Genomic DNA, 17,587 nt, shown 5'->3' on the forward strand with positions numbered 1-17,587 from the left:
GGTTGGGAATGCTACGTAGTGGTTCACACTCCTTTCCCAGGGTTCTGTCGCTGGCTGGAGCTGGGCCCCCACATACTTTGACTGGACAGGCCTCCCATAGCACCCTGGTTGCCCCTCTTTAATGAACTTCATGGGCTGCTAGGTGGTACACTGGATAGAGCGCCGGAGCCAGGAAGACATCTTCACAAGGTCAGATATGGCCTGAGACGCTTGTTATTGACCCTGTTTGCCTCATCTGTAAAATGAGCCATGGTTGAAAAACTTAATGAGCAAAATGAACGCAGCCCGTGGGATGTTACATCCTCTCTGTCCACTTACATGGAAAGTGTTTTATCTAAACTCGGATGCCCTTCCAGCGCTGAGTACACAGTCCCCTTTTAGGGAATTTCTGGAGCCTGGAGCACATGGAGGAAGGTGAAGAATCAGAAAGGAGTGAGGGGCCGAAAGGTCACCACCAGAACCAAACTTCACTATGTGTTGCAGGAAGGGAGGGCCGGACCTGAGAGGAAACTAAGAAATAATCAGTGGGGCCAGAAAACTGGCTTTGGATGCTGGCTCTGCCAGGGTGACTTGCACAAGGCTTCAACTTCCTTATCTGTCAAAGGAGGGAGGGCTGGACTAATGGGTCCCAGAACTCTCACTAAGAAAATGGGCCTGGTTAAGACTAGGGGCGTGGGGGTGGATTAGGATAAGGGCTTACAGCCCACTCATGGGGGATATTTCTCCCCTTTCCCTCCCTTAGTGAGGAAAGGCAGGCAGATCACTGGCTCAGGAGCCTGAGAGGCTTCAGTCTTTCCCTCTGAAAACAAGCTCTCTCTGCTTTTGTTTACTGGCCTGTAAACCCCACGCTATGCTCCGGGGCCCAGGCCCATGTGCAGGAACAGACTCAGCTCACATGTGTGGGGAAGGAGAGAGAGCGGCCAAAAGCCAAGGGAGGAATGTAAATGAAGGCTGGAAAGGGCCCAGGGTGCCTTGTACTTTGCTACATGTGAGACACTAACCAGAGCAGTGGGACTTAATGGGGCACCAGGGAACTGAGGCTCACATGCTGTCCGAAAGTCCCCTGCCCACCCCAGCCCAACCCAGCCCCCCTCCCTCCTGGATATTTTCTGCTCTAAGCCCTTTCCCCGCTCTGGCTTTCTGTGTTCCAAGTCCCTTTCCAGCTCTGATTTATGTTCTAAGACTCTTCCCAGCTCCAGCTTTTTATGTTCTAAGGCCCTTCCCAGCTCTGGCTTTTTATGTTCTCAGGCCCTTCCCAGCTCTGGCTTTTTATGTTCTCAGGCCCTTCCCAGCTCTGATATTCCTTGTTCGGAGGCCCCTCCTGACCTGCGTTTAAAAAGGAGAAATGCCATTTCTGCTCATGGCTTTCCCCCTGCTATTTTTATTCTCATTTTTTCTCCATCATTTCCATCAAGACTTAAGAGAAAAGTGCTGGGAGTGAGCTCAAAGACGCTGCCACCAGAAGGACAGCATTAACAAATGTGTGTGAGTCCATATTCTCTGTACTTTCTAATCCTTCCCACATAGTCCAGCCTGATTAAATTTCTACCCAATCACTCTCCTCCTTCCACATGGCCTAACTGGTTTAATTCGGACCCTTGTCTGGCATTCAAGGCCCTCCATGGTGTAGCCACCACTAGATTTCTCACATTTCCCCAACATATACTCGTATCTACACTGCGCTACTGATCATCTGGAGAATGTGCCTTACCTAGCCTTTCTCCTTTGCATTTGCTTATGGCTTTCTCCTCTGCCACATTCCTGATAAGTGGCCCCTTACAACCTTTGCTTGGAGACCTCCAGGGCCTCCAAGGAAGGAGAAACTAGCACATCCTGAAGCACTTATTGGACTTTAAAAAAAAAATGTTTGACCCTGGCTTTAATTTCTCTTTCTGTTGCCCAAATAATTTATTTTTTCTTTCTTTTTTAAACTAAATTTTATTCTTTTCAACGAACAAATTTTATTTTCTCTTTCTTCCTCTCCCTCTGCTAAAAAAAAAAAGAAAAACAAAATCCCTGTAACAAACATGCAATCAAACAAAACAGACTCCCACATTGGTATATCCCAGAAAGATACGTCTTATTCTTTCCCAAAATCCCTCAGGAAGTGGGCAGCATGCTGCATCACCAATGGTTCTCCAGAACTTCTCAAGGCATTGATCAGTCTCTCCAAGACTTTCTTTAGAAGGCAGTTGTCATGGTATAAATTATTCTCCTGATCCTACTACACACACTGCACTTCACACCAGTTTATTCAGGTCTTTCCAGATTTCTCTGAAACCATCTCCATCATTTCTTAGAACACAATCGTTTTCCATCACATTCACATGTGCTTGTTCAACTGTTTTCCATTTAATGAGGAAGCCCTTAGTTTCCCGTTCTTTGCCATCACAAAAAGAGCTGCTAGAAACACTTTTGCCCATGTGGGTCCTTTGATCTCTTTGGGATACAGACCCAGTCATGGAAAGACAAAGAGAAGGCACAAGTTTTATAAATGGCGAGGAAGGAGTTTCTTCTGGATAAGACAAAGTCTAAATCTAGCACTTCCCACTGTCCTGGTCCAACAGAAAAAACCTGACTGTTCCTTCCGGTGAGAGCCCTTCCAATATTTGGAGGCAGTTATCACTCTAATAATAAGAAGATAAAATAACAGCTGGCATTTATATAGTGTTTTAAGGTCTGCAAAGCAACTTACAAATGTTATCTCATCTTATCCTCACAACCACCTTGGGAAATAGGTATTATCACTATTTCGATTTCACAGATGAGTAAACCAAGTCAGGCAACAAGAACGCCCATTGTCATCACTGTTATTCAATATTGTGTTAGAAATGGTGGCTGAAGTTGGATTTGAACTTAGATCTTCTTGACTCCAGGTGCAGATCCCTATCTACTCTTGCCACCTGGTTTCTTCCCCTGAGAGCTCTAACAACACTTCCCCAAGCCGTCCTTGTAATTGAGGATCCCAGGGGCCATCATCACCTTCGTTCTCTCCCCTCCATAGGTTCTGCAGCTGATGGACGTGCTTCCTAAATGGTGGTACCTGGAACTGAATGCAATACTCCAGGTAGAATCTAGGGGACAGTAAGACACTCGCCTCCTTTGTTCCGGACACTCTACGGGCCACTGGCGTTCTTGACTGCCACGGCACAACCAGAGCTTTTGGGGGTATTTCCATGACATGGAGAGATTCTATGTACTGACCCGTTCATCTTGACAAAAACAGACACCCTGTTGTCAAGAGTTCTACAATGATTTCTGGCAAAGAAATGGGAACTGAGGGGATAAGTGGAGAATGGCCGAGCAAAATGTGCTAAATGATCACGCTGGGATGTTGTGGTGGTGGTTTTCTCTTGTCCAGCTCTTCATGACCCCATTTGGGGGTTTTCTGAGCACAGACCCTGGAACTGTTTGACATTTCCCTCTCTAAGTCATTTTACAGAAGAATAAACTGAGGCAGTGTCTGTTGTACTCAGAAACACGAGTCTCCCACTGCAGGCCCAAACTTCTGATTACCCACTGCACCACCCGGCCGACAGCCTCGTACGAGTTCTGACTGACAGGAGCACTGAGTGTGGAGACCTCGGCACCAGACTGTGCTCCCTTTGATTGATCAAAGTCACCGAGGAGCGGCTGATCCCGAGATCAATCACTGCAGTGGGAATGAGAGGCAGGAAGTATTGGAGGGGACGGCTGAGACAGATAGCTTTATCGGGGCTATAGGAAGCAGATACAGGAAGCCACTTTATTCAGAATGGGGTCAAGGGGACGTCAAATCAGCCCTGGCAGCGCCGATAATGGGAAAGGAGCTTCAGGATGGAAATACCAGTCAAACAAAACGCTGAGAAACAGAGGAGAAGGCAGAGACCGTGAGAAAAGCCACAGTAAGTACCATGGTCCGGAAGCACTGAAACCAACAAGATTCACTAGAGAGCACAGGGATGAATGGAGCTTTCCCTAAAATCATAAGCAGCTACCATTGGAAACCATCAGCTAGCATTGTCTGTAATGATCTGTAACTAAAAGTCTTCCCAGTAAGATCAGGGATGAAGCGAGAGTGCCCATTATCATCACTATCATTCCACACTGTACTAGAAATGTAACTATAAAAATAAAACAAAACAAAGAAATTGAAGCAATAAGAAGAGGAAACAAGGAAACAAAATTACCGTTTTTGCAGATAATACGTTAGTACACTTAGAGAATCATTTTAAAATAATAACTAGCAACTTTAGTAAAGTTGTAACATAAATCATCAGCATGTCTATATATTACCAACAAAACCCAGGAGAAAGAAGTAGAAAGATAAATTTTATTTAAAATAACTGCAGACAACATAAAATACTCAAGAGTCTAATTGCCAAGACACACAGAAGAATTATATAAATGCAATTATGAAACCATTTTCAGACAAATAGAGAAGGCTATAAACAAAGATCGATTGTTCATAAGTGGACCAAGAAAGAGAGAAAATAAAATTTTGTTCATTGAAAAGAATAAAATTTAATTTTAAAAAAAGAAAGAAAAAATGAATCATTTGGGCAATAGAAAGAGAAATTAAATCAAGGGTCAAACATCTTTTTTTTTTTCAAGTGAGGTTAAGGGCATTCCCTGACAAACACACAACCACTGGAAGAATATGAAAACCAAGATTTCCAGGAATCAGCCACAAATGTGGGATTCAGAAGGAAGAAAATAAACATTTAGATGCCTACTATGTACTGGGCACTGTGCTAAGGATTTTAGGGAAAGTCCAGAAGGCAAACACTGGCTGAGTCACAATTTTACCAAGGATTAACTTTTTGATACCACTTGCTGCAGCTACTTTGAGCCATAAAGCCAGACTTCCAATGATGACCACTGCCTGAACATCAATTTAGTGTAAAGTAAGAGCAACAGATTCAGGAAACAAGTTCTGCCTCCATCCCTTACTAGCTCCATGGTCACTTCCACTGGTTAAGATTATTTCCTCAACTGTTAAATGGGAACAATATTGCTCACGGTCACAAGATCACAGATTTAAAATTGGAAGACACCTTAGAAGTCAATGGGTCCAGGAGACTGAGAGATGGATAAGTTAAGTGACTGGTCCAGGGTCTCCTAAGAGGGATTTGAATCCAGCTCCTCTTGACTATGGGTCTGGCATGCAAACCCTTTCCCACTCTGCCTCTCTATTCCCCACTGAGGGATATTCTAAGAAAACCACCACTCATTGTTAAGATGCCCCAAAATAGGGGAATAGGAATGGGAAAAAGGATTGACATCAATGGACGGCTCCATTCTTTGTAAAAACTGGACAGATAGGATTTCAACAGGTAGAGACGTGAGGCTGAGAGGGGAAATAAGATTTGAGGAGGACAAGGTAGCCTGAGCCAAAGTTAAGAGGCAAGAAAATATAAGATGGCAAAGAGCAAACTGCCTGGAGTGTGTAAATGGGAATTTAACCATGAACCACGATTACTAATTTCAGAGGCCAGTTTAAATGTAATGGGAGGTGTGGCCAATGAGGGCCCAGTCCTTAAAGTATGTTCAGATTCACCTTCCTTCGCCCACTAATCTTCCTTCTGGGTTTTACAGGGCAACCAATCTGTCAGCCAGCAAGCCTTAACCACTTGCTTACGACAGACTCTCCGCCAAGCACTACAAGTACAAAGGCAAATCATCAACCATTAAGCATCTTTTCTTTGCTAGGTACTGTTCTAAGTACTGGAAAAAGAAAGAAAAATTAATAGCAATCCCTGTCCTCAAAGAAGCTAAATTTCAACCAGGAGATAGCACATAAAGATAAATATAACTAGATGGAAGATAACCTTAAAGGGCATGATAATAGCAACCAGGGTTTCCTGGAGGAGGTGATAATTGAGCAGAATCTTAAAGGAAGCCAAGGATTATAAAAATCAGAGGTTAGAAGAGAAAGATCCAGCCAATACAAAGCCATGGAGATAGGAGACTAAATAAGATATGCAAGGAATAGCTAGATCATACAAGGCAGTAGGGTTTGTTTATAATTTTGATTGCATTAAATTAAAAGGTTTTGTATTTTTAAAAATGTAGCCAAGATTAGAAAGTATAAAAATGGAGGAAAACATTCATAGACAACTAAAACCTATCTCAAATATATAAATAACTTTATCAAGTCCATAAAAATAAGAGTCATTTCCCAATTGATAAATGGTCAAAGGAGATAACGGGCAGTTTTCAGATGAAGAAATCAAAGCAATTTATAGTCATGTAAAATGCTCTAAATCATTACTGAGTAGAGAAATGCAGATTAAAACAACCTTGAGATATTTTACACCTATGAGATTAGCTAAAATGATAAAACAGGAAAGCAACAAATGTTGGAGAGGATGTGGAAAAATCAGAACACTCATTCATTGCTAGTGTAATTATGAAATAATACAACCATTTTGGAAAACAATTTGGAATTATGCCCAAACAGTTATTAAACTACCTAAACTTTGACCCAGTGATATCATTATATTTTATCTATTTTCATAAATAAGTAGGGGGAAAGGAAGAAAACTTATATGTTCTAAAATGACTATAGCAGGTCTCTTTCTAGTGGGCAGAGAATTGGAAATTGTTGGCATGCCCATCAGTTGGGGAACAGCTGAACAAATTGTGGAATATGATTGTGATTGAATGTTATTGTGCTATAAGAAATGATGAGTTCAATGATTTTAGAAAAATATGGAAAGACTTACATTAAATGATGAAGAACAAAATGAACAGAACCAAGAGAACATTGTATACAATAATAGCAATATTATTTTAAGAACAATTTTGAGTAAGCTATTTTATCTATTGTAAGTACTCAAAAGACATATTAAGACACTACATGCATCCAGGGAAAGAATAAATAGAATTATGTATAGAATAATTTTACATATATACTTGTGTCTACTGGTAGACATCTCTAGAGTAGGGGGTGGAAGAAAAATGAGAGAAAAATCTACATGATAACTTAGTTGTATATTGAAAGGAAGAATCGGTTATATATTTACAGTTCCATTTTATTCTACTATGTTGTGAAAATGCTTGTTTTACAGCAAGATTATACAATAATCAATTCTGATGGACGTGGCTCTTTTCAGCAATGATATGATTCAGGCCAGTTCCGATGGATCACAACATAGCATTTTCACTCTGTTTGTTGTTGTTTGCTTGCATTTTCTTTTCTTACTCATTTTTCCCTTTTTTATCTGATTTTTCTTGTGCAGCATGATCATAGGGGAAATGTGTGTAGAAGAATCACACATGTTTAAGATACATTGGATTACTTATGGTCTAAGGGAGGAGGTGGGGGAAGGAAGGGAAAAATTTGGAACACAAGGTTTTGCAGGGGTGAATGTTGAAAATTATCTTGCCTGTGTTTTAAAAATAAAAACCTTTAATAAAAATTTTAAAGAAAAATGCTTTTTTTAATCCATTAATTAAGAGTAAATTTAAAATAAAGAAGATTAGAAAGATAGGAAGGGGCCAGGTCTGAATCTTGAAAATAATAGAGAGCACTGGAATTTATTGGGCAGGATGGTGACATGATCAAATCTAAACTTTAATAAAATCCTTTGAATGAAGGATGGATCAGGATGAAAAAGGACAGAAAGAAGGAGAACCAATGAGGACAGAACTATAGTGGTCCAGGTAATGATCAGTGAGGGTTTGAACTAGGACGGTGGCTGTGGAGATGGAATGAAGACATATGTGAGAAATGATGCAGAGAAATGAATCGTAAGATTTGGCAATTAACTTGGAATTAGTCAGAATTAAGTAAAAAAGAGAAGTTAAGGGTAACAACAAAGTTTTGAATCTGGGGGAACCTGTTATCCTCAACAGCAATAGGAAAGTTCAGAAGAGGAGAAAATTTGGAGGGAAACGTAATTAATTAATTTTGCTTTGGAATCACTGACATAGAGTTAGAAACGTTTAGTTGGTGATGCAGGCCTGAAGCTCAAAAGAGAAGCTAAAATTCCAATATATCTATATGCTTGGAAATCATCTCTATAGAAAAAGATAGAATAAATTAAGCCATGGGAGCTGGTGAGATGTCCAAGTGAAAGTGTATGAAAGTGAAAGAGAAAAAATAAGAGGGTCCAGGTCAGAACTTTGGTGGGAGGAGATCTCCAGAATCCAGCAAAAGAGCATCAGGAAGAAAGGTTATACAACAAGGAGAACCAAGAGGACAAAGTCATGAAAACCTAGAGAGAGCCGAGTAACCAGGAGAAAGTGGTCAGCAGGACGGACAGAGAGGAGAGGTGGATGGACAAAGCATTTAATGAGGGGCTTTCTGTTCCAGGCACTTTTCTAAGTTCTAGGGATCTAAGTCCATGCACTCAGAACAGCTCTCTCACTCAAGCAACGTCCACTCTAATGGGCGATGACCACATATAAAGGTGTGTGAGGAGGAAGAGGATCAAGAAGTGGTCTTTAGGTTTGGCTCAAATTAGAGATCGCTGATAACCTTGGAGAGAGGAGCTGCAGTTGAGTGATAAGGGTTAGGGTTAGAATGCAGAAAGTTTGGAAGAGAGTAACAGGAGAAATGGAGTATTAGTCATGATGATGATGATGATGATTATAACTAGTATTTATTTGTATCGCACAAAACACTGTATATATGTTAATTCTCACAACTATCTTAAGAATTAGGGGAAGGAAATGGCAAACTATTCCAGTGCCTTTATCTAGAAAACCCCAAACTGTCATAAACATGCAGATATGACTGAGATATATCTCAATAATAACTATTTTTATCTCCTTTTACAAATGAGGAAACCAAGATAAACAAAGGTTGTGACTTGCTCAGAATCACACAACTAGTGTCCGAGACGGGATTTGAACTCGACTTCCTGATTGCAAGTCTAAAGTCCTGGAGACTGCACAGTGTTCCTTGTCTGATTTCAATCCAAAGTATGAAGATTTGATGAGCCTGCTTGTTCCCAACATGAGTGACAGGGGGACTGATGCTTGTTGGGAAAAAAAAAATTCTCATTGAGTGAATATGGTAGCCGAGAGTGTATACAAAAGGCTCAAGCAGAAGATTTCACTTTCTCTGTCAGGTAAGGATTTAGGAGCAGCTGCCTAATCTTCCCTCCCAGCTTCCTGGTGTCCTAGAACATATAAATCTCTGTTTCGTGTTTCTTCTCTTGTGATTTTAGGGAAACAAGAATTCTGAGAGGGAAGAGCTCAAGTAGCTGGAGCTCCATCAAAAGCATCCAGGGTCTCAGTAATAACTGGATGCCCAGAACCAGTATCTGCAGCAATCTGCAGCTGAGGAGGGGCCAGTATGGCAAGGGAACAACCTGCTTGACCCCACTTGGCAGTGAACTGACTGTTAGGGGAGACGTTGCATCTTGGGAAGAGTGAGCTCGGTTGAGCAAGGAAGACCCTCACCCCATGAAAAACTCATTGGGAACTCCCAGAAGGGAGAACAGCATTCAGGGATGGAGTCCTGGGGTGCTCCTCAGTAACATGTGTAACTTAATTCTTTCAGCTTTTCCCCAAGCGAAGAATGGGCCCTGATGTGGGGTAACAGGGAGGATGCTTTTGCCCTTCTGTCCTTACTATATTTTCCCAAGCGTTACCTAAGACCATGTCTCAGTTCAGTCCAAGGATCTGTGATTCTCTCAAACAGAAGCCCTTTCATACCCCATGTATGCAGAATACAGCCTTCTTCTGATTTAAATAAATCTTAGTGAGTAACATGACAGATAATCCCAGAAAAATCACAGAATATTACATCCAGAAGAAAACTCAGGGACCTCCTAGCCTCAGTCCCTCATCTTACAGATGAAGAAACTGAGATTCAGGTAAGTTATCTTCTGCCCCACCCCCATCCACTGCCAGATCCTGACCTCCCAGGATGATTTTTTTAATATTAGACAAAGGAACTGATCTCCCATCTTCTTGCTCAGGAAATGAACTTTGTGAGCCGGGCAAATCACTTACCTATTTACTATAAGGATTATAATATTTAATAATTATTATAATAATTATAAATATTATATTTGTAAAGCATTTTGAACATCTTAGAGTACTACATGAATAATCATCATAATTAATTAATTCTTAGTAATATAACTCGCAAAGTGCTCATAATTCCACGATGCTGGCCATTATTTATAAACTCTCAGAGATGACCCGGGGTGAATGAAAGGCTGGTGTTTTGTGTGCCTGAATATGAATAATCCACATCAAAGTGCCCGCCTTAGCAAGGAGGGAGGAGACCAGGGAGGAAATTTAGAACTCAACCATTATAAAGAAAGAATACTAAAAATTGATTTTACATGTAATTGAGGAAAATCAAATCAAATCATTTTTAAAACAAGAATAATAAACAATAAATATAAAGGAACATCTGACCACAAGATGGGTGGGGGTCCCAAGGGGCAGCATCTTTCTCAGTCACCCTTGGTTTCTCACCTGTTCCTTCCGACCTTCTCATGGTCTTTGACCACCACGTGCAGCTCAGAGGTATGGTCCAAGGGAATGCCCTTTAAGTCCCACTCAAATCCCTGGAAGGAGAGAAAGGGAAGCATTAGTAGAGAGCCCAGGGCTGGCAGCAGCGGGTGGAGGGGCAAAGGAAGGGCCCGGCACCTGGTTCATCACCGCCCCACAAGCACCTGGCTCATCACCGCCCCACAAGCACCTGGCTCATCACCACCCCACAAGCACCTGGCTCATCACAGCCCCACGTGCTAAGTGGCCGGAAATCAGCACCTGGGACAGAGGCCACAGGAAGAGACAGGGCTGGGGGAGAAGTCACAGAGAACCTGGCTGCTTTCTTAGGGTGCCAAGCCAGGAGCACCTTCTCCCACCACTTTCTGTACCATCTCCCCGTCAGTCCAGAACTCCCTGGAGAAAAGGACTGGGTCTGCCCCCTGACCAGAGGTACCCAGAGCGAAGGTTAGGTTTTCTCCTTGAACTAGAGGCTCCTGGAGGACAGACAGGTCTGCCCCTTCATCCTGGAGGCGCCCTAAGGACTGGAGCGGATCTGACTCCTTCAGTTCCCTGGGCCAGAGACAGTGTTTCCTCCTTCAAGCTCCTGGAGGAAAGGAGCTGAGACACCAACGTTGGACTCAGGGATCCCATCTGTAAAATAATGGGCCAGATTCTGGTGTGGTTGGGTTCACACTCTCTGGAAGCTTTTTGCTCCTTCACTGCTCCCTCAGGCTGGCCTAAGGGAGGAAGCCTGACTTATATCCAGAAAAGAGATCTGAAAACACTTTCTACCAGCCTCCAGCTGAGGATAGGGGTGAGAGAAGGAACTGAACAGGGAGGCACTAATCAGGAAGGGCTTCCTGGAGGAGATGACTTTGACTGGGGAAGAATCTTAAAGAAAGAGGAGGAAGGATGTGATTTAAAGGAGGAAGAGCCTCAGAGGCAGCCCCTAATGCCTTGATTAGTGAATCTCTACTTATTAGAAGGGCAATTCCCAGAATAACATTCAGATAATCAGTGAGTGGACTTAGCTATAATTTTTCAAAAAGGGATATTAGTAAGGTGAAGACTCTTGGATCTCAAGCCAAAAGCGGCCTCCAAGACCAAATTATTCAAACCCCTCAATTTATAGACAAATAAATAAGGCTGGAGCAGTAAAGTCAGAGAGCTAGAAAGCAGCTGGTTAGGATATGAATCTGGGGTTTTCTGACTCCAAGACCAGAGGTGGGCCCACCTATTCTCCCCTCTCCCTTATACCACACAGGATTTCATGAATCCAGCCCATAGCTAGAACTGCTAGAACTTTCCCCTCTTCTAACGTATTCCTTAAAAATCTGCCTCCAGGAAGCCGGCAGTATTCCATGTTCTCTGAACAGCTCCTCACCTCATTCCACACAGGATTCACACTGTTCTTGACGACCTTAGTTCGCTTCTTCACTCCTGGGGAAAAAAGAAAGGATGTGTCAGAGGGTTTTATGATTCCCCTCAGTCATGAAGAAATGATGAGACATGTTCTCCCCACGAAAAAGAATCATACAAAACCAAAAGGAATATTCACCCCAATTCACCACGGAGAAGTCACATTAGAAAAATACTGAGTTTTGTGTATTGAAAACCTAATATGTGCCAACCAGCATACTGTGCGCTGAGGATGCAAAGATAAAATCAGACAGTCCTGCCCTTGAGGAGCTTCCATTCTTTGGTGAGGGAGGGAACAAGCTAACCTGTCCAACTTACCAGGTTGAGTCCAGATTTCTGGATCTAGTATTTGAGACTTTGCATCTCTACCATGGGGTCTCTTCAGTTTCCAATTGGAGCCAAGCTCATCTGTTTCCTATCCCTCCTCTTTATTCCATTTCCTCCTGTCAATCATGACACCCTGATTGATTGATTGGGGTTTTTTTGATACCTTGCTCACTTTATTCCTTAAATGAGAATCTGCCCTTCTCTTCTCCATTCATCCATATCTATCCCAATCCTCAAAATCTGCTCCTTCAAGAGCAGTATGAGTCAAGTCAAGAAGCATCTATTAAGGACCTACTATGTGCCAGGCTTTATTCTAAGTTCTGGAGATAAAGAGAAAGGCCAAAAAAACCCAATTCCTGTGTTCAAGAAACTCAAGTCTAACAGGAAAAACAACAAGCAAATAATTGTGTACAAGATAGATTGGAGATTAGCTCAGAGGAAGTAATCAGATTAAAGATGATTTTGTTGTTCAGTCACTTCAGTTGTGTCCAACTCTGTGACTTCATTTGTGGTTTTCTGGGCAGAGATACTGGAGAGGTTTGCCATTTCCTTCTCCAGTTCATTTTACAGATGAGGAAACTGAGGCAAGTTAGTACGTGTCTGAGGGGGAATTTGAACTCATGAGATGAGTCTTCCTGACTCCAGGCCCAGTGCTCTGTGCATCAGCTCCTTCCCTGCCCTTAAGGAGGATTAAGAAGGACTTTTTTCAGAAGGTGGGATTTCAGTTGGGATTTTGAGGAACCCAAGTGATGTAAAGAGAGTACAGGGTACAGGCAGTGAGATGGATGAACTACCCTGATTCTTTTCCAAGAAGCCCAGAAGCTAAAGTCACCAGAGGGATGTGGAGAGTCATCGGGAAAGGTCACTGAGGTTGGAGGAGGAGGGAAAGGAAGGGGACCAAGTTAGCCAAGGCAGGCTTTTCCTGCTCAGCTGGCCCAGAATCAAAGATGCTTATCAGGGGTGGGTGACTCCCCACCCAAGGCGCTTTCATTTCCCATCATGGAAGGATCACCAAAGGCCAATGCTAAGAGTACAGCGGACAGGAAAGAACTTCTCACATGTGGCCGGAACCCTGTCCTCTGGCAGCTTAAATACCACCCAGACAAGGTTCCAACATCACTTCTCTCCCAGAGTCATCACCCTAGAACAAACCCTCATCACCTGTGCCTTTACCAGCAAAACAGCCTCCTCCTGGGCCTTCCTGCCTCCCCTCTCACTCTGGGCGCAGCTGCCAAAGTGATTTTCCTAGAGCTGGGAGCTGATGATATTCCTTCTGGACTCTGTAAACTCCAATGACTCCCTAGGCACCAACAGCAACACCCGCTCAGCATTTAGCTCTCCCGTCTCCTTGTCACCACCGCTCCCCTCCATGTGGTCCAGCACCGAGCTCCTCTGCCTGCTCGCTGCCCCCTCTTCCATCTTTGAAAAGCCCCACCCCTCCTTACATCCCAGCATCTTTAGCTTCCTTCAAGCCTGGGAAAGTCTCCTGGAGGGGCTTTCCCAGTCTCCTGCTCCACCAGCTGCTAGGAGCAGGACCTCTGAATACCTTACACACACACCCTGATTTACTGTTGCCACCATCACATAGTGGACCCCCCGAAACTGAAAGAGGCGGGCTCGGAGGAAGGCATCGGGACAAATGAAGGGGAGGAAGGGCCTCTGGGTACCAGGCGGCCGCTTGGTCCTCCACGCACGCATACAGAGCAGCCCCATCTGTCTCCAGTGAGACCAGACCCTCAGACTCCTGGGCAGCTCCTTCCACTTGGGGACAACCCCTAATCTCCTCAAGGTGGGCAGCTGGGGGTGCAGGGGCAGAACACCGAGCCTGGAGCCAGGAACTCTTCTTCCTGAGTTCAAATCCAGCCCCAGACACTGACTGGCAAGATGACCTTGGGCAATTCACTTAACCCTGTTTGCCCCAGTTACGTCCTCTATAAGAGGAGCTGGAGAGAGAAATGGCGATGACTCCAGTATCTTTGCCAAGAAAACCCCAAATGGGATCATACAGATTTGGACACTACTGAACACACTCCCCTAGTGATTAGGGTTGTGCAAAAGGCAGAGGGCCTCAAGGAACACTAGGCTCCTTCTCACTGGGAAGGCCTTCAGTGAGGACTGGATGTTCACGTGTATGGCTTAGCTTAGAGCTGCCACCTCCACAATTGTGTTATTCTGCCCATCTTTCACTGCAGCCCATCCTGTAGTCCCAGAATTCTGTCTCTCTGTGTCTCTCTCTCTGTTTCTCTCTCTTTCTCTATCTTTCTCTGTGTAGGTGTCTGTCTGTCTGTCTGTCTGTCTCTCTCTCTCTCTCTCTCAACACAGGGCTAAGTGACTTGCTCAGGGTCACCAGATATGAAAAGACCAAAGATCTTAACCTGAGATCTGTGAACTTGTTTTTAAAAAGTTTTACAGCTGTGGCGCAGGAGCATTGGCTCCCCCTGTAATGGGATGTGTTTGACTTCATTTTCTTCATTGAGAAACAGGAGGAGCCCATAACTTCCATCAGCCTCACTGCCCGAAGGCTCCAGGACCACTGAGGACAGGGCCTGGCTCCTTTCTGTCTGGCCGTTCCCAGGGTAACCCGGGAGTGCCCGGAGTGTTGCAGACGCTCAGTGAGATCGGGGGTTATTCTCTGGGTCTCCTACAGGGCCACCCACTCACCACATCAGGGGCCATTCTCCAGGGGGCGAGCAGGATGCTTGGCCCATCATTGGTCAACAGAGATTTGTGAAGCTCCCGCTGGGTGCCAGGCACTGTGCCAGGCTCTGGGGATACTAAAAGAGGCAAGAGGCGAGTCGCCCTCAGTCTAATGTGGGTCACAGAGGACAAACAGAAGGTAATTAAGGGAGGGGAGGGAAGGGGTCCTGTAAGAGGTGGGGGTTTAGGTAAGAATTTCAAAAAGCCAGGAAGGTCAGTGGTCAGAGCAAAGGAGGGAGGGGCAGCAGAGAGAGTGCCCAGAGCTAAGAGGTGGAAGGTGTAAGAAGGGGGAGGGGGCAGGTTCTGAAGACTGTGACTCCCAAGGGTTTGCTCCTGGAAGCCACAGGGAGCCACTGGAGTTCAGTGAAGGAAGCGGGATGTGATCAGACCCGAGCTTTAGGAAAATCACTTTCCTGGCGGATGGAGGCGCTGGAGAAGAGGCTCCCACACTTCCTGTGTGATCCTGCACAAATCATTCAACCTCTCCTCGCCTGCTGCCTTATCTGTAAAATCACGAGTTTTCTAGAGGGTCTCTAAGTTGGTTTCCAGCTCTGCATTCATGACCCCAATGGCATACAACATGCAGAGTACATTGCACACAGTGGGCACTTAATAAATGCTCACCAGATGGAATTCATTGGGACTTTCAGAGACGAGAGAGGGAACATTGGCTGGGCCTGGGTAACTGGATTGGATTGTATTATTAGATTAGCTAACTAGGCTGCTATTGGCCCAAATTTCCTTAAGCAGGAGTTGTGAACTTTTTCTTTCTGGTCCCCTTGTTTGGTAGACTAATGACGCCCCTGGACCCCCTCCTCAGAAGGATTGTTTAAATGCATCAAATAAAATACACAGAATAATAAAGAAAACCTGTTATATTGAAATAGTTGCCAAGCTTTTTTTTTCAGTTCACAGACCCCAGGGTGAGAATCTCTGCTACAAAAAATAAACAAGTGAGTGAACGAATGAATGAAAAGACAAGGGACCACCTCGCTCTCTCCTTGATCATCCCACCCAGGCGGCCCAGAAGAGCAAAGCAGGCTCGAGAAACATTTCAGGCAGCCCTCTTCCCCCCCATGCCAGGCTATTTTGAGAAGCAGGGCATGAAATTCCACCCAGAGAATGCCGGGGTGCAGCCACATGCCAACAGGCTCAGAGAGCGGCTGGGGGCTGGATGTGGGGGGGGTGGATGTGGGGGGGGCTGGAGGCTGGGGCCTGGCTTTCGGGTGGGGGGGGAGGGTGGATTCATTAGTAAAGGCCTAATTAAACTTCCTCTGTGGCTTCCCCTTCACACGGATTTCAGCCTGCAGGATGTTTGTGTGGCCATATATAGTCACTGTGTGCAGCTGTGGGGGCAGAGGAGAGGAAAGCCCGCTCCCGCTCTGCATTTGCTTCTTTTTCTTTTTTACAAGGTTTGACTCAGGACTATTGTTCTGTATCTCCGTCTCCTGATGGTTTCTTCCTCTTCCCCTTCAATTCTTCTGAGAACCCACCCCCTGCTCCCAACTTCTGTCAGAAATCCTCACAGAGGAAAAGGAGGAAACCAGGGAGACAGAGAGAAAAAACTCAAACAGAGAAAGGGAGAGAAAGAGAGTGATAGAGAAAGGGAGGGAGAGAAAGAGAGATAAAAAGAGGACTAAAAAGAGAGAGAGACACAGAGGCAGAGAGAGACTATAAACAGAGAAAGAGAGAGAGAGAGACAGAGAGAGAAAAAACTGAGACAGAGACAGGGAAAGGAAGAGTGACAGAGAGAGGAAGAGAGAGAGAGATAAAAAGAGGATTAAAAAGAGACAGAGACACACTCAGAGACAGAGAAAAAAACTGAGACAGACAGGGAGAGAGTGACAGAGAGAGAAAGAAAGAGATAAAAAGAACTAAAAAGAAACAGAGAAGGAGGCGAGAGAGACAGACACTGAGAGACAGTGATATATATACAGAGAGAGAGAGAGAGAGATGGAGAGAGAGAGAGAGAGAGAGAGAAAGAGTGTGTGTGTGTATGTGAGTGTGCGCCAGGGAAGATTGGAAAAGAAAGGATGATCACTCAATCATTTCTTAAAAGATTTTCCCCTCTGTAGTTCTATCAACGCTATGAAAACAATAGGCATTTAATAAATGCTAGGTGAGCTAACTAGGGATTGTATTCTCTGCCAGGAACGCCCCCTCCCCATCCCTACCTGCTGAAATTCTAACCCAGCCTTCAAAGCTCAGTCTAAAAGCCCAGACCTCCCCCTTCTGCCCTGATGCGCTTCCCCAGGTGTGGAAAGATTTCCCCCCGGGATCCCCTTGCGGCGGTTTGGTTCTCCCTTCTCTGACATACAACAGACTATTTTCTATTCAATGGAACCTGCACGGACTCCCCCCGCCGCAGGGGAAGCGGAGCGTGGCCGGCCCCGCTGCCTCTGGGAGCAAGCGGGGAGAGGGGAGGAGGCGGCAACCGAGACAAAAAGGAAGATCAGATGTAGCCCGAGGAACGGGGGTGCAGGAGCGGCTGGAGAACCTGGAGGGCTTCCTGGAAGAAGGAGCCCCGGAGCCTGAGCAGAAACAGGAGAGGGGGCGGCTGGGCCGGGGCCTGCCGACGTTTCCAAAATACAACTTACAGTCCCCGTCCCCAGAGAAATCCCCCTCCCCCCCCCCATTCCCAGTTTCTGCCAAGGGCGTCCCCAACCCGTCCGGTCACCCCCACGTCCCCCTCACTGCTCTCTCT

At 44.8% G+C, this 17,587-nt stretch overlaps 1 protein-coding gene across 1 annotated transcript in view; it reads right to left on the reverse strand.

Moving 5' to 3' along the window:
- DYSF (dysferlin) overlaps nucleotides 1-17,587 on the reverse strand; it is a 211,045-nt gene that overhangs the window by 164,051 nt on the left and 29,407 nt on the right. The window contains 2 exon segments of the mRNA XM_031949204.1: nucleotides 10,423-10,514; nucleotides 11,825-11,880. Of these exon segments, the coding sequence (XP_031805064.1) occupies nucleotides 10,423-10,514; nucleotides 11,825-11,880 (148 nt within the window).

The sequence above is a fragment of the Sarcophilus harrisii genome, chromosome 2 (assembly GCF_902635505.1).
Source record: "Sarcophilus harrisii chromosome 2, mSarHar1.11, whole genome shotgun sequence".
Taxonomy (NCBI): domain Eukaryota; kingdom Metazoa; phylum Chordata; class Mammalia; order Dasyuromorphia; family Dasyuridae; genus Sarcophilus; species Sarcophilus harrisii.